The sequence below is a fragment of the Mustela putorius genome, unplaced genomic scaffold (assembly GCF_011764305.1).
Source record: "Mustela putorius furo isolate JIRA1106 unplaced genomic scaffold, ASM1176430v1.1 tig00003942_pilon_pilon_pilon, whole genome shotgun sequence".
Classification (NCBI taxonomy): domain Eukaryota; kingdom Metazoa; phylum Chordata; class Mammalia; order Carnivora; family Mustelidae; genus Mustela; species Mustela putorius.
Genome location: NW_025422087.1, coordinates 17,951,843 through 17,978,761, shown reverse-complemented (window position 1 = coordinate 17,978,761; position 26,919 = coordinate 17,951,843). Strand labels below are relative to the sequence as shown.

The 26,919-nt window shown below is 35.4% G+C and overlaps 1 protein-coding gene across 3 annotated transcripts in view; it reads left to right on the top strand.

The window, feature by feature from the left end:
• Positions 1 to 26,919, top strand: part of COP1 (COP1 E3 ubiquitin ligase) — a 247,250-nt gene that overhangs the window by 68,938 nt on the left and 151,393 nt on the right. For all 3 annotated transcript variants that reach the window (XR_006603576.1, XM_045069660.1, XM_045069659.1), the window contains exons 9-10: positions 11,564 to 11,621; positions 23,810 to 23,924. Coding sequence is in view for 2 of the 3 variants with exons in the window: in XM_045069660.1 (XP_044925595.1) it covers positions 11,564 to 11,621; positions 23,810 to 23,924 (173 nt within the window). In the remaining variant the exon portion in view is untranslated. The remainder of the gene's footprint in view (positions 1 to 11,563; positions 11,622 to 23,809; positions 23,925 to 26,919) is intronic.

Here is a 26,919-nt window from a genome sequence, read left to right as displayed (position 1 = left end):
CTTAGTTTGGAGATAACGTATTAGTTTAAACTTCTCTATCTTCTTAAGGTAGATATGCTTTAATGTGATCCAGATAGTTACTGGAATTAAATTTGCAGAATAACTTTTGTCTTCCTATGATAAAATAATAAATACAGTGGAAATACAGTAAATAAAATTTTCTGACTTAGACTCTCCAATCCTTAAAATCCTTTTACCCATAAGAGAATTCTTTTTTTTTTTTTTTAAAGATTTTATTTATTTATTTGTTAGAGCACACACACGCACAAGCAGGAGGAGCAGTAGGCAGAGCGAAGCAGGGTCCCCACTGAGCACGGAGCCTGGTGTGGGACTAGATCCCAGGACCATGGGATCGTGACCTGAGCTGAAGGCAGATGTTTAACTGACTGAGCCACCCAGGCATTTCCCATAAGAAACTTTATGTTAATCATGAATTTAATTAATTTTTTTGAAAGACATATTTAATAAGTTTAAAATTTGAATTGTTAAGGTTGTCTGTCGTGTAGAAGAGGGAGGTTTATAAATAAAAAGGAGGTAAGACTTTATGGAATACACTTTTGCTTTTATTTAACTACTTTTAACAGATTTTTTGAGACTTACCTTTAATTTGTGTTTCTATTGACAAAGGTCCAGTTGAATCAAAATGTAGTCATAATAGGAAGGAAAAGCAAAGGGTCATTTTATCAATGTTAAAATTATCTATTATTAAGAATATATACATAGCATTGTGAGTTAATACTTTGTGAATTTGTGTATTTTATAATTTGAGTAAACTAATGAAATTCAAGGAATTTGGTATTTCATAAAGGGTGTGGACTAGATTATGAAATTCTTCTTTAGCTCAACTGTGTCAGTGAACGATTATGTTTACTTATGCAATTATATTTATCTACAGTCATAAAAAGAAAAAAACTGTGTGGTGGTGGGTGGTGGTTTTGGATGGCCCTGAAATCAGGACCTCAACCAAAACCAAGAGTCAAATGCTTAACTGACTGTGCCACTCAGGTGCTCCCCCCGCCCCATTCTTAATTCTTGTATATTATGTCTTTGGCTGGATTATGACCCGGTGTTAATGGATCTTTCTTCAGATATTAATGCTTAAGTTCTTGGTACTTTTGGCATTTATTATTAGTTCAGTTGCTTTATTTTACTTGGGGAGAAAACTTTTTTAAAAATACAGGAGTCGAAATTTTCTTTCTTTCTTTCTTTTTTTTTTAAAGATTTTATTTATTTATTTGACAGAGAGACAGCGAGAGAGGGAACACAAGCAGGGGGAGTGGGAGAGGAGAAGCAGGTTTCCGGTAGAGCAGGGAGCCTGATGCAGGGCTTGATCCCAGAATCTTGGACTCATGACCTGAGCTGAAGGCAGAGGCTTGACTGAGCCACCCAGGTGCCCCAGGAATTGAAAAATTTTAATTAAAAGATTTTATTTATTTATTTAGAAAGCTGACCAGTGTGGGGAGGGGCAGAGGGAAAGGTAGAGGGAGAGAATCTTAAGGAGACTCTGTTCTGAGCGTAGAGCTCAACACAAGGCTTGGTCCCATGACCCAGACCCTTAATCAACTGAGCCACCTAGGCACCCCAGGAATTGAAATGTTTTTGTGGTCAAGTCTAACTCTAATCCTTACAGGTATGTCTGTAGTTATCTGTTTTAAACAAATCTTCCTACATAAACCTAAAGAGGTTTTATTTAGTCTATATTTCCTTTATTCAAGAGGGAAATTGTAACAATACAGGAAATTCTCCACACACAGGCTGACACTTTATTCGTATCTCCAAAATTAGGTGGATCTTTTTTCTTTTTTTAAAGATTTTATTTATTTATGTGACAGAGAGAAAGAGAGAGAGACATCACAAGTAGGCAGAGAGGCAGGCAGGGGTGGGGGAAGCAGACTCCTTGCTGAGCAGAGAGCCAGATGCGGGGCTCGATCCCAGGATATCATGCCCTGAGCTACCCAGGCGCCCCAGACTAGGTGAATCTTAACAAATCTCTGCTATACTTGCATCAAGGACTTTTGAATATAAATGATGTGTTGCTGTGTTTTAGTGATGTTTATATATGGTGTGGGAGCCATAGTAAAACCAGTAGTTGATTGTTTAATTGTTGGGAGTACTGAGGAGTTACTTGCCTCACCTAGGTGCTGTATTGTGCAAAGGAGTTGAAATTAAAGTCATAGGAGATGGAGGACATTGAAAATCTTACAGAATTTTCAACTTGAGCTAAAACAAAAAGAAACAAAATGCAGAAAAACTTCCTTGTCAATTAATATAGCAGTACTCTTCATTCACCTGCAGTTTCTTTCTTTCTTTCTTTCTTTTTTTAAAGATTTTATTCATTTATTTTTCTGGGAGAGAGAGAGACATCTAGCTCATAAGCAGGGGAGTGGCAGAGGGAGAAGCAGTCTCCCTACTGAGTAAGAAGCCTGATGTGGGGCTCAATCCCAGGACTCTGGGATCATGACCCAAGCCAAATGCAGGTGCTTAACAGACTGAGCCACCTAGGTGTCCCACATCTGCAATTTCTCATTAAATTGATAGGTAGTAGAGAATTAGCAAGTTATGAAAATCTTTTCTGAAACTTTGCAGTTTCTTTATTTAGAATGTCTGAAGAGTGGGTGCCTGGGTGGCACAGTAGGTTAAGCCTCCGCCTTCTGCTCAGGTCATGATGTCAGCAGAGGGCCTGTTTATACCCTCTCTCTCTGGCTGCCTCTCTGCCCACTTCTGATCTCTTGTCTGTCAAATAAATAAATAAAATCTTAGAAAAAAAAAAAAAAGAATGTCTGAAGAGTTTATTCTTCAGTCACTCAGCCAGCTTTGGAGAGCATATAAGACATGTTTAACAGTCCCTTCTTATAGGGACTGGATATACAGTTGTGAATATGATAGCCCCTAGAATCCTACTCTCATGATTACATAGCTTTAGGATGTAAAATATGTTATGCTGGCAAATGAATTTTTCTGCTTAGAATATGTGAATAAGACTTTGATTCCCAAAATTAAAATAATCAAAAGGCTTTTAACTCTGAAGTTGTGGTATTTATATTTGATTTGTAGGCATTTCAGGATTTTTTTAAAAGCACTTTTGAGTTCTTGTTATAAAGTATAATTTGTCATCACTTAATGGTGATAACAGTGTATTTCAGTTCTGAAATCTAAGGTGTGAATAGGCCAAATTCCAGTGTGTATAAGTTTTAACTAAGATTCTTGTTTGTTATGAAGATTTTTGAACCCTAACTCCAAATTTCATCATTCGTTTTGTGTGGTGGATCCCAGAGATTTAAATGCAAGTTTGGGGGAATCATACTTTAAAAATATGTAAACATTGGTTTAGTAGGTAGTGAATATGTCTGTATTACTGAGATGTGTCTAAGTAAACCTTTAAATCAGATACAAGTTTTTTCATTAAAGAAAGCTCCAATATTTAATACTAATGTTTTATATCTTTAGCTTATTTCACCTTTTGGAGAGGATAAAATAAAGATTTCTGTTTACTCTCAACTATGTGAAGTTATGTATTTTTCTCTAATGTCGTAGAAACACCTGAAAACAAAACAAAACAAAATACCTGAAATCAAATTTCTGGACTTGAGAGAGTCAGGGAAGTTAAAATAAAGCTTTGGGTGGGAAGCTGAGTATTGATTAATATATACCAACCATTTCTTGTTGATTTTATTGATAGACTGTGATTAGATCCTCTTTTTGTCTTGTCAGATTAGTCATATAGGAAACTTTTCACCTCTTTGATTATTTTAGGTATACCTTGATTGTGGGAGGTCTGGGATGGGGGAGGTTGGGAAAATTGTCAGAATACCTGGTAACCCTGTTTTAGTTATAAGGGTGACTGAATAAAGCATAAAATTTTAAGTGCTGGTACCATTTTTTGTTTCTGCTGTTTATGGTCTTTCACCTATGCAAGTTCTAGCATATTTTCCCTGTTCTTCAGCCCCTCTACCTTTGAATCTTAAGTTTTTGGAATGCTTTTTCCTCCTTTCTTTGCCTTAAAAGCCTTTTCTAAGGTTATTTCAGATAACTGGGCTTTTGTAACACTAACATTTGTGTTTTCTGTATCATTTGATAATTAAAAATATCTCCTGTGTGAATTATTATTATTATTATTTTTTTTTAAAGATTTTTATTTATTTATTTGACAGAGAGAAATCACAAGTAGAAGGAGAGGCAGGCAGAGAGAGAGAGAGGGAAGCAGGCTCTCCGCTGAGCAGAGAGCCCGATGCGGGACTTGACCTGAGCCGAAGGCAGCGGCTTAACCCACTGAGCCACCCAGGCGCCCTCCTGTGTGAATTATAACTAAATTTTGAACTGTTTCCCCTTACTAGTAAGTGGTAGTAGAATATAAAGTGGTTAAACATTGCACTTAGCCTAACAAACTGCGACTTTCACTAGTTTTGGAGGCGGATCAGTCTCATCAGTCTTATTCTTTAGAGCTTAATCTTTTTTTTTTTTTTTTTTTTTTTAAATTCTACCAAGGAGAATTCCAGAGGCAGCAAGCAATAGATTTAGACCTATTCTGTTTTTCAGACATTTTTCGTCATACTTGCTTTTTATATCTGCCAGCAGTAAGTAAACTGTTGTTATAAAGAAAACTTTAAAATAGGTTGCCCTTTTGCTTTTCTTTTTCAACTTTAGGAATAATTATGGAGTTATGGACATTTTAAAAGGCAGTATAAATATTAGGTTCATATAGTACCCATATGCACTGTGTTACTATAATCCTTCCTAGCCATGTATAATTTAAAAAGGACAATTAATAAGGGTATTGGGGAGCATTTTTCTGGAGTTCTGAAATACTGTAGTAACATCTGATTTTTTAAAAACAAACTGAATTTCTTCTTTTTCCTAGAGGCCATAGATATGTAATCTGGAACCCAGTAATTTTACTACTGAAGTTGCATTTCTCACGTAAATCCAAGCTGTAAGATACATAGGTTCCTATCACATTTTTTGAAACCTTTGGAGTCAGAAGTGTTTGAGTATTTAGTGTTCTCTCTGTCTCCCACCCACTGCTCCATAATTATTATATGTTACTGATGGAAGAATAAGAGACCGTTCCACATAATCAGGCACATTAATATTTTAGCATTGAGGGGCGCCTGGGTGGCTCAGTGGGTTAGGCCGCTGCCTTCGGCTCAGGTCATGATCTCAGGGTCCCGGGATCGAGTCCTGCATCAGGCTCTCTGCTCAGCAGGGAGCCTGCTTCCCTCTCTCTCTCTCTGCCTGCCTCTCCGTCTACTTGTGATCTCTCTCTCTGTCAAATAAATAAATAAATCTTAAAAAAAATTTTTAAAAAATTTAGCATTGAAACATGAATGTTCATAGTGAAATGATAACAGATCTGTCAGGACAAGTTTTACTTTCAAATAAGTCACAAAAGTATGTGATTTTTAGAGTTTTAGGTTTTAGGAATTGAAGTTTTATGTAATCTTTTTGAGCCCAATATTTTTAAAAGCCGAACTATGTATTGCTAAAAAGGCCTTTGGTGTCAGCAGTGTTTATTTTCACAAAGTTTGTTGTAAAATATCATGATGAAGTTCTTTCAAATACGAAGATGAGTAATAGTACTGTCTCTTTGTAAAGAGTCTGAGAGTGTATTAGAAAAGATTTCCTGGGGGCGCCTGGGTGGCTCAGTGGGTTAAGCCGCTGCCTTCGGCTCAGGTCATGATCTCAGGGTCCTGGGATCGAGTCCTGCATCGGGCTCTCTGCTTAGCAGGGAGCCTGCTTCCTCCTCTCTCTCTCTGCCTGCCTCTCTGCCTACTTGTGATCCCTCTCTCTGTCGGATAAATAAATTAAAAAAAAAAAAAGAAAAGAAAAGATTTCCTGGTAATTTTCAATTAGATTTTGCATCAAAATCAAGAAGTTATTACTGTCTTAGAGAACTGTATTTATTTATAAAAGTTGTAACTATCATAGTGATATCTGTGTATGAGGTATGGTTTTGAAATTTACATGTGCTATCTCATATAACCCTCAGAAAGATGCTGTGCAGTATGGTTTTTTTATCCTCTTCATTGTACATATGAGGGACTTTTATTCTAGAGATGAAGCAGTTTGCCCAGTATCACACAATTAGTGGCATAACACAGTATTATAATGGAGGCATCCTTACTTTGGAACTCATTAAGCCTTGGGAAGTGAAAGAGTTTTGGAAGTCATCATAGAGTTGAAAATGAAACATTGAAAAGAAGAGAGAAACTTTTGGTTCAAAAATGGGAGGGCAGTGATATTTGAGAAGAGAAAATGAATGTCATTTTGGCAGTCTTCCTTAAAAATTCTGGAATTACACGGCCTGGGTTCAAATTTCAATTCTACAACTTATCAGTATTTTGATCTTAGGCAAGTTTATTAAGTTTTGTATACCTCCGTTTTCTCATTTGAAAAATAAGGATAATACTTGTCTTCACTGATTAAATATGATAATACATATTTTTTTTAAGAAATGAGAATAATGCCTGGCACATAGTAAGTACTCCATAGATGTTAGCTGCTGCTGCTGTTAGTAGACAGATGACTCACATTGATACTGGACAATTTGTTTGAATAGTTGTATCAAATGTTAAAGGGTTTGGTAAAGTCAGAAAGGAAAAACAAACAAGAAGACTGATTACTAGTGTCTCTTGAGGTGTCTGTGGAAGTGGGGCCCACAAGAATTTTGGCTGTTCAGTAAATGAAATTTACCATTAATTTGGAGTGTGATACTTCAGTTCTTATATAAAAGAAATGATGTGATCACTCTGCTGTAGCAGAGAAAAACTTTTGTTAAATAATAGAAAACATTATGAGAAGAACAAGTGATTTGGTTCTTATATGTTTATAATATTATGGAGTACTGCCGTGGTAGAAAGGAAATAAAATAGTAACATCGTTTTAAGAAATTAAAACCATATTTGATTTTAATTAATTATTAAAATTTATAATCAAATTATTTTCAGGTTAACATGTTGCTTAGCATGCGTTGTTTTGCATAACTGATTTAATAATTATATGTATAATACTGTAAGGGAACAGGTTTTGGCTCTAACTCCATATAGTTTATTAAATGTAGAGGCTTATTCTTCTCTACCCTAAGTTTTATAATGAAAGAACAAATGAATGACAATGGTTAGTCTGATCTCATGTGTGTGCCTAGCGTTTTTTTGTCCATTCAATTTCCTTATTTATTTTAAACCCTCATTAATTTTTTTAATGTTCAGCCTTAAATGGTTTTTTAAAAGATTTTGTTTATTTATTTGAAAAAGAGAGAGAGAAAGCACAAGGTGGAGGGAGGTGAAGGGAGAGGGAAAAGCAGACTCCCTGCTGAGCACGGAGCCTGATGCTGGGCTCCATGGGATCAGGACCTGAGCCAAAGTTTCGCATTAAGCTCAGGGTTAACCGACTGAGCCAACCAGGTGCCCCTAATGTTCAGCCTTAAACAATCTTAATATACTATAGTTTGCTCACAGAATAAAAAATTCTCTATAATTTAATTAGCTAATGTATCTGTCGGTAATTTAAATGTGAACCATCTTTTTCAAATAAAAGCCCAATCAAAAGGTAGTCATCTACTATTTTTTACCAAGAATGAACCACTGTTTTCTCTAGACTACCTGTTCATTATGGATATAGCTTATATGTGAAATTGACTTACTAGTCTGCCCTTTAATTATGATAGACTTTGCTTTTGGAAGCAAATGTTTGAGTGAGAGTAGTTGCGTGACATTTATTTGCACAGCTGTGAATTTCCCTTGTGATTTGGGTTAATGCTGCATAGTTTTCATTTATGTTTTTAGCTAAGCTTCTCATTTTCCCAGTGAAAACATTGGGATTTCTTTTTTTTGTCAGCTCATTTTCCCTGTCTTGATTTAAGTGTATCATTCCTAAATCAGCTTTAGTCACTACCCTGAAATTTTTTTCTTGACCTTGCCATTTTTTGTTTTCATTAAAATTTTGTAATGACATTTTTTTAAATAACTGTTTCTCTTTGATGATATTTATTTTAAATAATTTCTTTCATATTCATAGGTTGCTATTCTTTCACTTTTCTCCTAACATTATGTCTGTGAGTTGGGGTGAATAAATCCAGGGTTTCCCCCTCTTCAGTTAGAGAACATCATGTGCCCAAGGAATACAGATAGAGTATGGTGGTTCTGGAGCCTAACTGCATGGGTTTGAATCCTAACTCAGCTCTTTGCTAACTTTGTTGCCTTGGGCTAAATACATAATCTCTTTATGCCTGATTTGAGAAATGGGAATGATAATAGTATCTACCTTAGAGTTTAGAGGGCAGTGCCTAGTACATAATAGAGCTTCTGCCATTGTCGCCATTACCATCTGATGACTGTGGCTGACTTAGAGTTAAGAAGTGGTATAATACCATAATCAAGAGGACCTAGATTGTCAGCGCTTTTTATATTTTCTTCTACTTACATTATTTTGTACACACACACACACACACACACACACACATTTTATAGAGAAGAATTAAAGAAGTTTTTTCAGATTTCTTCTTCTTCTTCTTTTTTTTTTTTTTAAAGATTTTATTTATTTGACAGAGAGAGAGAGCGAGATCACAAGTAGGCAGAGAGGCAGGCAGAGAGAGAGTGGGGAAGAAGGCTCGAAGCTGAGCAGAGAGCCCGATGCTGGTCTCCATCCCAGGACCCTGGGATCATGACCTGAGCGGAAGGCAGAGGCTTTAACCCACTGAGCCACCCAGGCGCCCCTAGATTTCTTTTGTTGTAGTCCTTGTATGCATCAATAAATTTTTCTTAGTGAGTAAGATTCTGATAGAACATAAATTTCAAACTCTGTAGTCACTATTAACAAAATACTATTTAAAACCTGTAATTTCAACATCTTTTATAAATTGATGGGTGTTTAAAAAAATATGTATTTGACATGTAGTATAATCTCACTATAGACACTGATGTATCAATATCATTATTCAGGTTTGCAGTCAAATCTGAATAGTAATGCCATAAAAAATAATATCTAGAAATGCTCTGTTCTCCTGACCTCTAAATACACAGCTACACAATTTTATTCATGTTTATAAAAATGCTAGGGGATTACATTTCATTAGTAAAAAGAACAGAGAGATTTTGGTTTTTTAAACGATTATGTATTTATGTATTTGAGAGAAAGGGGCAGAGGGAGTGGGAGAGGGAGAAGCAGACTTCCTTCCCAGCAAGGAGCCTGATGCCTGAGCCCCTGCTTGATCTGGGGCTTGATTGCAGGACCCTGGGCTTATGACCGGAGCTGAAGGCAGACACCTGACTGAGCCACACAGGCACCCTGAACAGAGATGTTGAATGCATGTTTTTTCATTTTTAGCCCTGTTAGTCCCTAGATGAAGTACACTAAAAGTAGCACACAATCTAGTCTTGCCAGTGCATGACTCTGCAAGGGCAGTGATCACTGGTTATATTTCATCAAAAACAGCCTGTTATAAGATTCTTTAATTTGTAGTGTAAGTGCTTTGAAGTTTCTTTCTAATATAATTGAGCCTTACTGTAGGAACAGTTACACAAAGAATTAGGATCTTTTAATATTTGTTGCATTTTGGGGTGCCTGGGTGGCTCAGTTGTTGAGCATCTGCCTTTGGCTCAGGTCATTATCCCAGGGTCCTGGGATCGAGCCCTGCATTGGGCTCCTTGCTCTGTGGAAAGTCTGCTTCTCCCTCTCCCACTCCCCCTGCTTGTGTTCCCTCTTTCACTATGTGTCTCTGTCAAATAAATAAATAAACAAACAAATAAATAAAATCTTAAAACAAAAGAGTGTTGCATTTTTCTTTAAGACTATTGTGAGAACAGTTCCATCTGATTTATTGTACTTTTAAAAATGTGAGGTTGTATGTTTTTGACTAATTTTATATTAATATATTAATATTTAATTAATATAAATGATATTAATTTATATTATATTATGTAAAGTTTATTGAATGTTTACCATCCTTTTTGGAGTTCCACTAGGAACATACTTATTTAAATTTTACACTTCTCTGAAGTCTCTTCCTTATTAAATAGATGGAAAAACTGAGGCCAAATAAGATTAATCACTTGACAAGAGTCATTTAGTTGCTCAGGGGTAAAATTCAGACCCACTCTGTGTACCCTTAAGAAAGCCTCTCATGTTATAACTTTTTTTTTTTTTTTTTTTTTTTTTTTTTTTTTATTTATTTGAGAGAGAGAGACAGTGAGAGAGAGCATGAGCGAGGAGAAGGTCAGAGGGAGAAGCAGACTCCCCATGCAGCCGGGAGCCCGATGCGGGACTCGATCCCAGGACTCCGGGATCATGACCTGAGCCGAAGGCAGTCGTCCAACCAACTGAGCCACCCAGGCGTCCCTCATGTTATAACTTTTGAGGTTATTTGATTACTAAAGTAAAGAATGATTTTGTGTATAGACAACTGTCTTAATCAATACCTTCACTTGTCTAAATTTCATTAGGGTAGACAATATAAATAGTTTTTTATAGTGGTAGCATGAAAGGAGAATTAAAAAAAGTAAATAACATGGTTAATCATGGTTGATACCTGTTTTGCCGTTTTCAGGTGTTAATGGTCTTCACAGGCTTACTTATTTAAAGATGAGAAGAATATAGAAGTGGTGAAGATAGAAATAATAGGAAGAAAAAGATAGTTTCAGAGATTTTTCTAGGCTTAGGTAGAAAAATGCACAGAAGTTACAACCAAATAAAAAGAATCAATGCAGAAAGCAGATTATTATTATTATTTTTTAAGATTTTATTTATTTATTTGACAGAGATCACAAGTAGGCAGAGGGGCAGGCAAAGAGAGGAGGAAGCAGGCTCCATGCTGAGCAGAGAGCCCGATGTGAGGCTCGATCCCAGCATCCTGGGATCATGACCTGAGTTGAAGGCAGAGGCTTTAACCCACTGAGCCACCCAGGTGCCCCGCAGATTATGTTTTTGATCAGGGCGAGAAAACTAGTATATAGGTTTTGGTTCATGAAGGAAAAAAAAATTATTGGTATTTTACCATTTATTCCATTCCTTTGATAATTTTCCTTCATGTGAGATTATTATCATAACATTTTGGACCTGGAGATAATCTAGAGATACAGTAGAGATAGTCCCCACTCATCTCACTTTGAAGATGAGGAAATGGAGTGCTTAGAAAGTAAGTGTCTGAGGACATACAGCCCTTAAGTGGTGTAGCAGGATCTCTTCTTAACTGAACTTTGATTGCTTGCTTGTGCTCTTTTCCTAATAACTCTTAAGTCCTTTCCTTAAATAGTGTTCATATCTGAAAATGAAATTAGAGCAGATACATTTCTGTAACACTTGTTTTGTGATTATTCCCTATTGATACTCTTTCATGGTATGTTTGTTTAAGGTGGTGGGGTAAAGGGTTTGTAAATTGCTTAAATATTGGCTGATTTTTTTGTTTATGGGTTATACATTTATTTGATATCTAATTATTGGCAATAAATATTCTTTTTGCTTAGAAATTAGAAATACTGGACTTAGATATAGTATATTTTTTAGGTTTACCTTTTCTGTTGCTGGAGTAATGTAAACACTGATGTCATATTTTTCTCTCTTCATTTTGCAGTAGTATTATTGATTCCACAGAATACAGCCAGCCTCCTGGTTTCAGTGGCAGTTCTCAGGTAAATGATATATTTAGCAGTGTATTTTCATGGTACAATGAATATAATCACTTGAGTTTAAACATTGTAGGTTAGTTTACTGGAATGTGACAAACATAACTGATTTGAGTGCTGTGGCATTGATTAGACTTAGATTTTTCTGATGCATAAACAACTATTTATGTGCTCATCAATAATGAATCAAAAAATTTTTATTTTAAAAAAATAAACATCAGACCTTATGAGGAAGGAAATACAGTAAGATCAGATTATATATAACCATACATTGTTTTTCTCAGGGATCTTTATAGTCTATTGATGAAATACTCATTATGTTGAAATGTTAAGCTTTTCTGTGGGAAGTAAACTACAGATTTGAGAAAATAGACTTCAGCTTCACCTGTTTCTAATTAATTGATTGTATTGACACTTTCTCCGTCTTTAACTTGGGGATGCTGATATTTGTCAAATTTAATTTTGAGACTGGACTTTTTTGTTTGTTTGTTTTGCTTTTTACGTTGAAATAATTTCAGACTTAGAGAAAAGTAACCAAAATGGTAAAAGGAATTTCTTTATATCCTTTATCTAGATTGTCCAGAAGTTAACATTTGATCACATTTGCTTGTTCATTCTCTTTCTTTTGCTTATGTACATACAAATTTTCTTCTTTGGATTGTTAGAATTAGGTACAGACATAATGGTTCTTTACCTCTAAATATTTTAATGTGTGTTTTCTTTAAAACAAGACAAGGTAGGAGCATGCCTAACATAGTTTAGAAGCTTATAGTGGCTGGGGTTAAGTAATCAAGGTGGAGAAAAGTAGAAACGAGGTAAAACTTAACAGAGGCCACTTGGTGCGTGATTTTCTTAGGCCATTATGAAGATGGTGTTGTGTGTTTTTTTGAGTGAAGTCAGTTAAACTTGGTTGAATCAGTACTTGTCTCACTTAATATATATATACATATATATTTATTTAAAAGATTTATCCATTTATTTTTTTTTAAAGATTTTATTTATTTATTTGTAAGAGACAGAGGGAGAGAGAGCAAGCGGGCACAGGCAGACAAAGAGGCAGGCAGAGGCAGAGGGAGAAGCAGGCTCCCTGCCGAGCAAGGAGCCCGATGCGGGACTCGATCCCAGGACCCTGGGATCATGACCTGAGCCGAAGGCAGCTGCTTAACCAACTGAGCCACCCAGGCATCCCAAGATTTATCCATTTATTATAGAAAGAAGGGGTGGGGAGGAGAGAATGCACAAGCAGAAGGGGCAGAGGGAAAGGGAGAGAATCTCAGGCAGATCCACACTGAGTGTGGAGCTGATGTGGGGCTCAGTCACGCAATCTTGAGATCATAACCCCAACCAAAACCAAGAATGGACACTTACCTGACTGAGCCACATAGGTACCCTTAAGCTGGGAAAATACTAAGATAGTACGTTTAGGGGGACAAATAAACAAGGAGCTCATATAAAATATTTCAATATTTAATTGAAATTGACTTATGTAGTAGATTAAAATAATTTAGACAATTCTTATACATACTATTAGAAAGTCTTGATGAAATATATAATTTTCAAGGAAAATTAAAAATGTTTAGATTAAAGCAATTATAGAACAATTTGGATATATCAGTTGCCATAACTATTAATTTAATGTGATTCCATAAAAAAACTCAGTATGTTTTAAGAGTGCAGGGAGTGTGACCAACTGGCTTTAAAGTTTATTAGTAGGATGAATGATTCAGAGGTGTAGTAATCACAAGGGCATTTACCCAATAAATTATTAAAATGTATTCTAAGACTGCTATAACAAAAGGAGCACTATAAAATTTAAAATTGAACTGAAAGTTATTGAAGAATGTATTAGCCTGTGGTAAAGGTGGTTATGCAGATCAGTAGGGAAAGTGGGGATTAAGTAAATGGTATTGTGATAGCCAGGAAACCATTTGTGGAAAAACCACTTACTGTGAGAGTCTAAATCAGCTAAATAATCATATAAATCATGATAGGCCTGTAAAATTAAGAAAGAAGCTTGTATCTTACATAAACAGAATTTTAACAATGAACAACATTTCAAAAGACTAGGAAAGGTATTTTAAGTACGACAGATAATTGATTTCATTGCTTCAAAATAATGAAAACTTTTTATATCCATTTCATCTTTTTTTTTTTTTAAGGTTTTATTTATTTATTTGACAGAGAGAAAGAGACAGCTAGAGAAGGGATATAAGCAGGGGTTATGGGAAGCAGGCTTCCCGCTGAACAGGGAGCCCAGTTTGGGCCTTGATGCCAGGACTCAGGGATCATGACCTGAGCCGAAGGCAGACACTTAACGACTGAGCCACCCAGGCACCCCTCATGTAGTCCTTTTGATGAAAGATCCAAGGATAAAAAAATGAAAAGAAAAGAAAATTGTTTAAAAAAAAAAAGAAAGAAAATTCAAGTGGCCAGGTCACATATAAAATAATACCTTCCCAAATAATAAAAAGCAAGATATGAAGTAGTAATAAGGTTCCAAAGGAGTCACTTAATAGATATGGCTCAGGAATTTTCAAAATTGGAAATACCCTTTGCTGTGTGTGGTTGTGCATGATGAGTCTGGGAGAGGGAAAGGGAAAGGAAGAGAGTTGGTAGTCTTCCAGGAAGAGCATTTGGCAGTGGGCAGTGTATGCATAAGAGAAAAGCTAAAAATGTGAGGTGATCATTATATGGACAGAAATTTATTATAAGAAATGATTCAAGGTATTGTTTAAAGATTATATGCCACATGCACCCCAGTGTTTATAGCAGCAGTGTCCACAATAGCCAAACTAAGGAAAGAGCCTAGATGTTCGTCAACAGATGAATGAATAAAGAAGTTGTATATATATATACAATGGAATATTATGCAGCCATCAACAAACCCATGAAATCTTGCCATTTGCAACGACGTGGATAGAACTAGAGGGTATTATGATAAGCGAAATAAGTCAATAAAAGAAAGACAATTATCGTATGATCTCACTGATATGAGGAATTTGAGAAGCAAGACAGAGGATCATAGGGGAAGAGAGGGAAAAAATGAAACAAGAAGAAACCAGAGAGGGAGACAAACCATAAGAGACTCCTAATCTTAGGAAACAAACTGAGGGTTGCTGGAGGGGAGTGGTGTGGGAGGAATAGGTTGGCTGGGTGATGAATGTGGGGGAGGGTATGTGCTATGGTGAGTGCTGTGAATTGTGTAACACTGATGAATCACATAACTGAAGCCCTGAAACAAATAATACATTGTATGTTAATAAAAAGAAATAAAGAATATATTCCAGTATTATTTATGCAGGTAAAAATTCTGGGAAAATACTCCTAATCATGATAGAATACGTAGAGAAACTATGGCACAGCTATAGGATTTTATTACTCTTAAAGAAATGTTTTTAAAAATTTTTATTTATTTATTTATTTGATAGGGAGGGAGTGCACAAACAGGGGGAATGGCAGGCAGAGGGCGAAAGAGAGAAGCAGGCCCGCTGACCAAGGACCCTGACTCGGGGCTTGATCCCAGGATCTTGGAGTCATGACCTGAGCTGAAGTCAGATGCATAACCAACTTAGCCACCCAGGCACCCCTCTTAAATAAAATGTTTACAGTTGAATTGGAAAAAATATGTTAATAATATAATGTAAGTGAAGCCAGAAATGAGTACTTTATACTTCTGGATTTTTATAAGTACCTCTTTTTTTTTTTTTTTTTTAAAGATTTATTTATTTGACAGAGAGAAATCCCAAGTAGTCAGAGAGGCAGGCAGAGAGAGAGAGAGGGAAGCAGGCTCCCTGTTGAGCAGAGACCCCGATGTGGGACTCGATCCCAGGACCCTGAGATCATGACCTGAGCCGAAGGCAGCGGCTTAACCCACTGAGCCACCCAGGCGCCCTATAAGTACCTCTTGATTTTGCTTTGGAATTATTATATATCCTTAGTATAATTAGCAAAATCAGGAAAATAACATTAAAATTACCTGAGATAACATTTAAATTTCAACAGTTTTGACATTAATACCATTGATAAATACTCCTTTTTAGCAAAAAAGAAAAACTTTCTTTTTTCAGTATTAATCCACAGTCACTTGTTGCACTTAATTGTCATGCTTCTCTAATGTTAAATCTCTTATCGTTCCTTAGTCTTACATTAAACTGATATTTTTGAAGAGTGTGAGTTATTTATTTTGTAGAATATCCTTCACTTGGAGTTTGTCAGATGTTCTCTTAGGACTTGATTCAGATTATCCATTTTAACCAGAAATACTACAGAGGTGATGTTGCACCCCTCTTTGTTAGTTTCTCATATCTGGGTGCATAAGACACCTCTTTGCTCAATATTGATGATGTTAACTCTGATCACTTTATTAAGGTGGTACCTGTCAGATTTCTCTGCTGTAAAATTACCATTTTGTCTCATCTGTGCTATTAATAAATCTTACTTGAAATAGTTATTGATATGGTTATTGCCCAAATGGTAATTATGATAATTTTTATTCTTTTTTTCACATTTATTAATTAGCATTTCTACTGTAAGAAAGACCTTTCCCTCCTCTTTGTTTATATCCTTATGGATTTATGGATTCCTGATTCATTCTGTTAATTATTTTTAACTTAAATTGTCCCATATTTGGCTGGTTGTAACTCTTTGAAGTAGATTTCCACATTATTTTGACATGTTCCTATCATTTTTTAAGTACCTTTTTGGATTCTTAGACTATAAGATGTTCCAGCATCACCTTGCCTAGTCCTGTAATTAGCGATGGATCTATGAAACCCCATTTTCTTTTCTATGTTATTTAAAACATTTTCTTTTCTATGTTATTTAAAAACCAAGATCTGGGTTTTAAGTGTGCTCATTGGTCCTCGAGTGTCAGTGCTTATAGGCCTTCTCAGTGGACAGAGAGCCTAGGAGACATATATATGTGTATATATAATATATGTTATCTCTACAGATATATATGCATTAATTACATATTAATCACCTCAAGTGTTTGATTAATGAAAGGATTCACAGAAGTCAAGTAGTTTATCCTTCTGGAACAGTTTGATTAAAGGCAGTGGATACCATGCAGGAAGAGGATACTCATTGAAAGGGGTCTTGTGATTTCAGGTCCAGGCTTCTTTGTCCTTCTACACTGGGTCACATTGGAACATCTTTCTCTCCAGGTTTAGAGCTACTACTGACTTGTATTTCAAGTACCTCAGTAATAAGAATCCAAAGTTGGCTTGTGGTTGGGATCTCCTAAATTAATCACATAGGCGGTACATTCTACTTACACGACCAGCCTGTAGAGCTCCACTGAAACCATGTACATATCATAAATTCATTTATTATCACTAAACAGACTAATCAGTTTTGCTCCAAAGCAACTCACTTTTGGTTATAGAATATAATTCTTCTTTCTTTAGTGAATACATTCCATAATATAGACAAGAGTCTAGAGATAACCATGTGGGCAATCCAGACAAGCTGAGATGAACCCATACTGCTCAGTATATAATACATAATATTTATACAGTCATATATTTCATATATGTGTAAAACATACATATATATAAAAAAGTCTATATTTTGGTATCTCTCCTTTAATGGATGAATGGACAGAGAAGATGTGTATATATATACAGTGGTACATTATTCAGCCCAAAAACAAAAACAAAAACAAAAACCTAGCATTTACTACAACATGGATAGATTTAAAAGTTAAGTGAAATAAGTCAGACATTTGGTAAATGTGGCCATTTTTTATTTAGAAGTAATCTAGATCAACACAAGTGATAACTATTTCCTTTTGATTTTTAGTCATATTTATATCCTACTTATTCATCTGGACCTTATTCTGAATATGTTCATTCTGATGATTGGCTTTGTAGATTATCTGTAACCAGTTCATATTCTCAGACATCTTCCCCTTTGTAATTAGTGTATTTGTGTTCATTTGTATTAATGTTATTTGTAAATTTCTAATTATTATGGCAATGAGCTAAGCAATGCATTTTTACAAAGAATTGTGAAACAATCTAATTTTGCATGGATGAGGTAGGAATTTCACTGAAAAAAATAAATTCAAGAAAAGCTAAGAGTAAATAGCAAAATTAATTGTGGGTGCCTGGGTGGCTTAGTTGGTTAAGTGACTGCCTTCAGTTCAAGCCATGATACTGGAGTCCTGGGATTGAATCCCACATCGGGCTCCCAGCTCCATGGGGAGGCAGCTGCTTCCTCTGACCTTTTTCCCTCTCATGCTCTCTTTCGTTCTCTCTCTCAAATAAATAAAGAAAATCTTGAAAAAAAAAAAAGTAAAATAATTGTGAAAAAAACCTGGTTTTGCTATAAAACCTGGAAGGCAACGTGTTTTTGTTTTTTTTAAAGATTTTATTTATTTATTTGACAGAGAGAGAGAGAGAGAGAGATCACAAGTAGGCAGAGAGTCAGGCAGAGGGGCGGGGGAAGCAGGCTCCTTGCTGAGCAGAGAGCCCAATGCGGGGCTCGATCCCAGGACCCTGAGATCATGACCCGAGCCAAAGGCAGAGGCTTTAACCCACTGAGCTACCCAGGTGCCCCGGCAACAGTGTTTTTGAATGCTTCTTTATTATATTCTTGATTTTGTTTTTGTAATCATTCTCATGTTTCAGACTAAAATCTTTTCTGTGTTTCCATTGAGCAGATCACTTTTTTAAAAAAAATCCATATTCTTGGGCATGCCTGGGTGGCTTAGTTTATTAAGCATCTGCTTTGGGCTCAGGTCATGATCCTGGGGTCCTGGGATAGAGTCCCATATTGGGCTCCTTTCTTGGCAGGGAACCTGCTTCTTCCTCTGCCTGCTGCTCCCCCGGCTTGTGTGCTCTCTCTCTCTCTGGCTGACAAAAATAAAATCTTAAAAAAAAAATTCAGATTTTTCCTCTCAGTATTTATAAAAATTATATTGGTACATAAAAAAATGAATATATTTCATGAATATGTAAATAGAAGCACAGTTACAATAAAAGAAAATCTATGAACTGAGCTCTTAATGTTAATTACTAGAACTGTTAAAATTACCCCTGTGCTTCCAGCAAATTACGTCACCTTGCTTCATGTCCAGTACTAATTACTTTTTCTGACATTTCTGTTTTTCAGTATGTTGATTTTTTTTTAATTTTTTATTTTTTATAAACATATATTTTTATCCCCAGGGGTACAGGTCTGTGAATCACCAAGTAGTATGTTGATTTTTTAAAATGGATTTACCGTACATTTTTCAAATAGATTTACTATACATATATGTATCCTTACATTATTTGGTTTGGCTATATGTAGACTTTGTAAAAATGATTAAATATGTAGTTTTTTGAGATCTGCTTTTTCAAAGATTAGTTCCTAATGTCTAGGGGTATAGTTGCTTGATCTTCCATTTTGTTAATGTACCACAATTTATTAGTTGTCCAGTCTATACATTTGATGCTTTTGTAGAGTTTTTGTTTTTGCTGTCAAGGGCATCTTTGTTCATATCTCCTGATGTATAGGTACAAGAATTTCCCTAGATTTTGTACCTAGGAAAGGAAGTGAGGGTGACAGGGAAGACACATCAGTATTTTCTATATTTTGCGATAATATCAAATTGTTTTCAGAGTCTTTTTACTAAAATAAAGCCCCTACCACAGAAGTATAGGAGTTCGTTTCTCCATATCCTTGTCAGTAATTAGTACTATTGAACCTGTAAATGGTTGCCACTTTTGTGGATAAGAAAAGAAATTAGTTGTTGGTTTTAATTCTTATTTTTCTGACACTCTAAAGTCAACATGTTATATTTACTGGTCTTTATTTTTTGTGAAACAGCATTTCATATCTTTTTCCATTTTTTAAATATTGGATTTACTTATAAAAGCTTTAATATATGTTCAAGGTAGTAATAACTTGTTTCTTAGGTGTCGTGCATATGGTGAATATCTTCTTAGAGTTTGTATCTTCTTGTCTCTAATGACAGATTTTGATGAACAGAAGTTCTAAATTTGAGTTACTGAATTTGTAACTTTAATAATTAGTGCCCTTTGGGTTTCATTTAAGAAATTCTGCCCTTTTGAGATTATAAACATATTCCATGATATAACACATGGCCAATTTGGAAATGTTCTATGTATGCTTAGGAGGAATATATGTTTCTAATTGGATAAAGTGTTTTGTATGTATTCATTAAATTAAGCTTTTAAATTAGGTCATACCATTTTCTTAGTTGAGTTGATGAGGTTAATCTGCTATGTTGTTGGGTTGGTCAATTTCTTTAGGAATTTTTACTTTATATATTTTTGATCCTGTGCTGTTATGTGTGTAATGGGTATACAATGATTAAGTTGCAAGTTTTGCATTTTCGGGGGCTATTTCCATTTCCATTAGTGCTTTTCTTCTTTTTTTTTTCTCATTTGATTAAATTTGCCTACTATATTATTTTTCATGTTATTACTTCCAGATTTTTAGTGTCTTTATATTTTCACTGTTGGCAGATAGCATACAGTTGTGTTTTAAAATTCCCATCACTAATTTAATTAGTATTTATATTTATTACTCTTTAATGCTTGCTGTTTGTCTCACTTTTTGTGTTTTTCTCTTACATTTTTTACCCCCTTCTCCCACCATTTTACTGTTTTCTGTTACTATGTTTTCAGTAGTTATCTTTGAAATTGATCCAAACTTAACACCTAAACAATCTAAACTTATTATCATCTTTTAAAGAAATTTAATTTTTTAGTTGATATACAATGCTGTATTAGATTTAGATATGCAATATAACGATACAACAGTTTTATATATTACTCAGTGCCCATTGTGATAAGTATAATCTTAATCCCCTTCACCTATTTCACACATCTCCCCGCCTACCTCCTCTCTAGTAGCCATCAGTTTGTTCTGTGTGAAGAGTCTGTTTTTTGATTTGTCTATTTTTTTCTTTGTTCATTTGTTTTGTTCTATTAAATTCTACATGTGAGTGAAATGATATGATACTTGTCTATTTCTAACTTGGTTTACTAAGTATAACCCTGTTATCCCCTCCAGATCCATCCATGTTTGTTGCAAATAGCAAATTTCATTCTTTTTCATGGCTGAGTAATACCCCCCCCCCATACACATCTTCTTTATCTGTTCATCTATCAGTGGACACTTGGGCTGCTTCCATAGTTTAGCTATTATAAATAATGCTGCAGTAAACATAGAGTGCTTGCATCTTTTTGAATTAGTATTTTCACATTGTTTGGGTAAATACCCAGGAGTGGAATTACTGGATCATATGGTAGTTCTGCTTTTAATTTTCTGAGGCTTCTCCATTCTGTTTTCCACAGTGGCTTCACCAGTTTTCATTCCCATCAACAGTGTACCTACAAGGGCTCCTTTTCCTCTACATCCTTGTCAACACTTTTTTTCTTTCTTTCTTTCTTTCTTTTTTTTTTTTTTTTTTTACTTCAGCCATTCTGACAGGTATGAGGTGATATCTCCATTGTGGTTTTGATTAGCATTTCCCTGATCAGTGATATTGAGCAATTTTTCATTAAATTTAATATCTTTATTACTCTCCTGAACAACATTAAGTGCTCCAGAATTGAAATTTTCTTCACTCTTCTGATTTATATGCCATTTTTTTGGTGTATTTATTCTGACTTGTTCTTAAGCCCCATAATTTAGATATTATAATTAATGTTACAAATGGTGTTTAAAATTGCTTAATGGGTGCTCGCTTCGGCAGCACATATACTAAAATTGCTTAATGGTTACAGGTTTTCTTCTTTTCATTTTATGTTCAGGCCTTCTGGTTTGTTTACTGAATTTTTCAAGCATACAGTTTCACACATTTCTTTAGAAATGGCTTTAGGCAATAGTCTTTGTTTTCATTCACATGAGAAAATACTTTGCTCACTTTGTTGCAAGATAGTTTTGATAGGATCTGAATTTTATGCTACTTACTTATTTATCTATCTATTTATTTTTTAAAAGATTTTATTTATTTATTTGACAGAGAGAGAGATCACAAGTAGGCAGAGCAGCAGCAGAGAGAGAGGGGCAAAGCAGGCTCCCTGCTGAGCAGAGAGCCCATCCCAGGACCCTGAGATCATGACCTGAGCTGAAGGCAGAGGCTTAACTCACTGAGCTACCCAGGTGTCTCAGGATCTGAATTTTAGATTGGAATTGTTTTCTTTTGACTTTTTGAGGGTAATCAAGGTTTGCTTCCTTAGCTTCTTTTATTGCTCTTCAGTATTTTCTTTGTTAATTGTTGGTCCTGTCAGATGAATTATCTTTTCTTGTTTGTTTGATTTTTTTTTTTTTCAAGATTTATTTATTTAGGGGTGCCTGGGTAGCTCAGTTGGTTAGGCATCTGCCTCCAGCTCGGGTCATGAATTGGGGGAGGGGCAGAAGGAGGAGAATGAGCATCTCAGGCTGACCTCCCAATGAGTGGGGAGCCTGACTGGGGGCTCCATCTCAGCCAACACAAAATCAAGAGTCAGGGGCTTGCTTAACCGAATGAGCCACCCAGGTGCCCCAATTTGTCTGATTTTGAAATCATTTTGTTTTTGGATAGAAACACAGTTTTGCTTCGTTGTGTCTAATTATTGATTTCTCTTATAATATCCTACTTGATAAGAATAATTTCTTTGTATTTATGTCTGTTTTCAGTTCTGAAAAATTGTCAACATGAATTCTTCAAGTATTTCTTCTTCAGTCTGTTAAAATTTTCTGGGTCTCTTAAGTGCCTATATTTTCAACTTATACTTTTATGCTTCTTAACCTCTGTTTCAAATTTTCTGTCTTTTAATCTTTTATCCTAATAGTTCTGGTTAACTCCTTTAGATTTATCTTTCAGTTCACAAATTCTCTTTTCAATCTCTCTCAGTTTTAGTTTTTTTCTTTGTTATTTGTCTCTAAGTATTGCCCTCTTTGTCTTTCCCCTCTGCACCATTACATTTTCTTTGATACCACTTCTCTGAGTTCAGCTTCTCATTTGGTTGTGTATCTGTTACATCTTTGGAAGTTGTCTTACTTAATTTCTTGTGATCCAAGCACTGCTTTAAAATAAGATTTTTACCTACCATCTAGTTTCAGCAGGGGTTCACTTTAGAGTGTTTTGTTCAAGGTAGTGCTTTAATATTTCTTACTTTGATACATTTGCGGTTGTTGTATGCTTAGGGTGAACTTGTGTCATGTCAAGCTCTTATCATGTGTCTCCTCTGTGTCTGTTTGTGGGCCTCAAGCATAATAGACAATAGCCATTTGTGGAAAGAATTGTCTTACCCTTTCATTTAACATGATGTAGGCAATATTGAGGATCATAGATTTTTTTTTTTTTTATAGATTTCTATGCCAGTATTTTTCAGGTTTGCTGGCTTTATATATATCGGATTTAGTTATTCTGATTTTCTAATGCATATTTTAGATCAGTACATGTGTATTACATATTATTACCCCTTAATTTAATAATCAGTATTAACTTAAATATATATTCTAACAATCAAGGACTATTTCTCTTATTCAGAGTACAGGGCTGCAATATAAGGATGATGTCAAAGTCATTAGTTTTCTTGTGAACATCATTAAAATTCTCAAAATTCTAAAATTTAACATGGTAGTTATAACAGATTCTATATGAATTTAATTTAGAGAATTGAAAGAAGCATCTTATTTCATTCTTATAAAATTGGTCTTGAGAGCCTATTTGCATATTTTACTTATTTGTTTATTTATTTTGCTGGAAGATTGGAGTTTTATAGCAAACTATATTGTACCAACCAGAGGCCTAGCCCAGCTAGGACTCAGCACTTGCCACCACTGGGCTGCTTCTTCCTTCTCCCTGATGGGGCCCCATCTTTAGGCATTTCATTATCCCCAGAAGCCTCTCCCTTCTGGCCCTTGGTCCATCTCATCCCTCCCCTACCTGTGCACCTCCGTATAACCTGATGTATGTTGATAGATTTCAGCCTTCCCTTACATTACAACCAGGCTTCCCAGGAGCCTTGGGCTCAGGGACTAGAGCTGGCCCCCAGCTCCTTCAAACCCTTAGCCTATTTGCATTTTAAAATAAAGATTGAAAAATATGGTAAGAACTATGAATATTTACCATTTGTAGTTATTTTAATATGTTGATATTTTGAATATACAATCATTTAGATACTCTGTGCAGAAAAAGACTATCATTTGTCCTAAGTTACAAGTGTCTTTTCTTGTTACTATTTTAGACAAAGAAACAGCCTTGGTATAACAGCACATTAGCATCAAGAAGAAAACGACTCACTGCTCATTTTGAAGACTTAGAGCAATGTTACTTTTCTACAAGGATGTCTCGTATTTCAGGTACATATTCCAGACTTCTAAGAATACATCAGATTCTTATGTCAGATCCATTTCTAGCTTCTTATACTGAATTTATATAATGTCCTATTTATAGAGCAAAAGTGTGTATTTTTGACATATTCTACCAGAATGTTGTGGAGGTTCTTAGCGATCTTGAAGAACATTGCTTTCCCATAGCTATTTTTGTTTTTTCCCTCTATTTGGGGATTTTTAATCTTTGTGAAGTGAGCTATATAAAGTTAAGAAAAAAAATTAACTATGAATATGTTGCTAGGAAAAATAAGTTCCATTCAATTGCCTCTTATTATTAAATATTAAACATTTATTAAGTTCTCAACACTGTCCTTTCTGCTAAGAATAAAAAGGTGAAAGAACCGATTTCTCTTATTAGGGAGTATTATAAATTCAGTGGCGGAAAGCAACAGGTATGTGATATTATATGTTGTGTAAGTGTATTAGGGGAATAGAGAAGAATATCCACTAATATAGCTGGGAATGAGAGATCCACACCAAGCTGAAAATGGGGAAAATGTAAGGGAATGGTCACTGTAGGCATTTCAGAGGATTATATTTCATCAAGGTTAGAATTTGTTAACTAAATAAGTTAATTAGAAACATCTTCAAAGCAGAGGAAATAACTTAAACGCAATGTCATGGACATGATAACATTGGATATTTTCATTGCATTACTATAGTTCTGCCTGTTGAGCTGTAACTTTCTCAATGTCTTTGCTCACCAATGAAGTAGGGACATTAATACCAACCCCATGTTCTGTTTTGTTTTTTGGGATTTACAGGTGATATAAATATATCTATAAAATATAAAATAGTGCTTGCTTTGGCAGCACGTATACTCTAAAATATAATGCTTGGTATAAGTTAGGTGCTCAGTTAACTCATGTCATTAATAATACACCTGCTCAAAATGAAGACCACCAAGAAAAAAGAAGAGTGATATTAAGAATGCAAGAAACAACGGTTGTTGGCAAGGATGCGGAGAAAGGGAAACCCTCTTGCACATTGGCGGGAATGCAAACTGTGGTAGCCACTGTGGAAAACAGTATGGAGGTTTCTCAAAATGTCAACAACAGAACTACCCTATGTTCTAGCAATTGCACTATTAGGTATTTACTCAAAGAAAACAAAAATATAGATTCAAAGGGGCATATATGCGTCCTGATGTTTATAGCAGCATTACTAACAATAGCCAAACTATGGAAAGAGCCCAGATGTCCATTGAGTTATGAATGGATAAAGAAGATGTGGTATATATTCACTATAAAATATTAGCCATCAAAAAGAATGAAATCTTGCCATTCACAACGATGTGGACAGAGCTAGTATGTATTATGCTAAGTGAAATAAATCAGAGGAAGGCAAATGATTTCACTCATGCGAATGGAAGAAACAACAGAAGAACATATGGGAATGGGGGTAAAAAGAGAGAAAACAAACCATAAGAGATAGAGAATAAACTGAGGGGTGATGGAGGGAGATGTTTGGGAATGGGCTAGATGGGTGCTAGGTATTAAGGAGCACAGTTCTTTCTTTCTTTCTTTTTTCTTTTTTTTTTTAAAGATTTTATTTATTTATTTGACAGACAGATAAAACGAGTAGACAGAGAGGCAGGCAGAGAGAGAGGAGGAAGCAGGTTTCCTGCTGAGCAGAGAAGGAGCTCCTGATGAAGGAGCTCAATTCTTTTTTTTTAAAGATTTTATTTATTAATTTGACAGAGATTACAAGCAGGCAGAGAGGCAGGCAGAGAGAGAGGGGGAAGCAGGCTCCCCGCTGAGCAGAGAGCCCGATGCGAGGCTCGATCCCAGGACCCTGAGATCATGACCCGAGCTAAAGGCAGAGGCTTTATTAACCGAATGAGCCCCAGGCGCCCCAAAGAGCTTAATTCTTATGATGAGTTCTAGGTGTCATATGTAAGTGATGAATCACTGAATACTCTTGAAACTAATATTGCACTGTGTGCTAAGTGACTAGAGTTTAAATAAAAATTGGAAGGAAAAAAAAATATAAAATCTATACATTGCTTAGGACCTTTGGAAAAATTTGCATTGGGATTGGTGGTGGAGGAAAAAGGAGGTTTACATACCATTTTTCCTGTGAGGGAGCCAAGCTTTGTTTATAAATGTGTATGAAATTAATGATTAATAGTTTTTTTTTTTTTTAAACATTTTATTTATTTGACAGACAGAGAGCACAAGTAGGCAGAGAGGCAGAGAGAGAGGGGGAAGCAGGCTCCCCCCTGAGCAGAGAGCCCGATGTGGGGCTCGATCCCAGGACCCTGGGACCATGACCTGAGCTGAAAGCAGAGGCTTAACCCACTGAGCCACCCAGGTGCCCCCTGATTAATAGTTTTTATAAGATGGAAAACTTTCATTGTGTTGCCTGGGAATTGAGCCCCTTATTGAGCCTCTAATAGTCTGAAAAGTGGAGTAGAAAGCTGTGAAATTAAAAATGGTTTGAGACTTAGAATCTGATTGGCAGAAGGTTCATGTTAACCCTGTTAGATGTTATTTGTTAGTTTTGAAATACATCCATAGGAAAATGGCAGACATCTAAAAGAAAAAATGTGGTAGGAAAGAGAGATTGGGGAATAATTTTTAAGGAACTAGCAGCATAGGCATGCTGTGGCAGAGTAAAGCTGTAGTCACAGACCAATTTATTTTGGGGATTTAAGATTACTGGAAGGTGGGATAAATTAAAATCAGGAGGAAGATTAGATTTCATTTGTGTGGGCAGGGCTATATTGTACTTAAAACATATGTCCTTTGTTTTTAGGAGTCTCAAGTTTGTCTTACTGAACTGTCACATTGAGTACACTTACTGTATTGCTGGATATGAAGGTCCTCCTATTGTCCTTAACTGTGAAGGGGAAATTTTAACTTCTACCTAATGGAGTACATAGTGTTTTTCCTTCTGTATATTTTTAAATGAGAATTCATCCCCTCTTTCTGACTTTGAATTTTCAACTCTGAAAATGAGA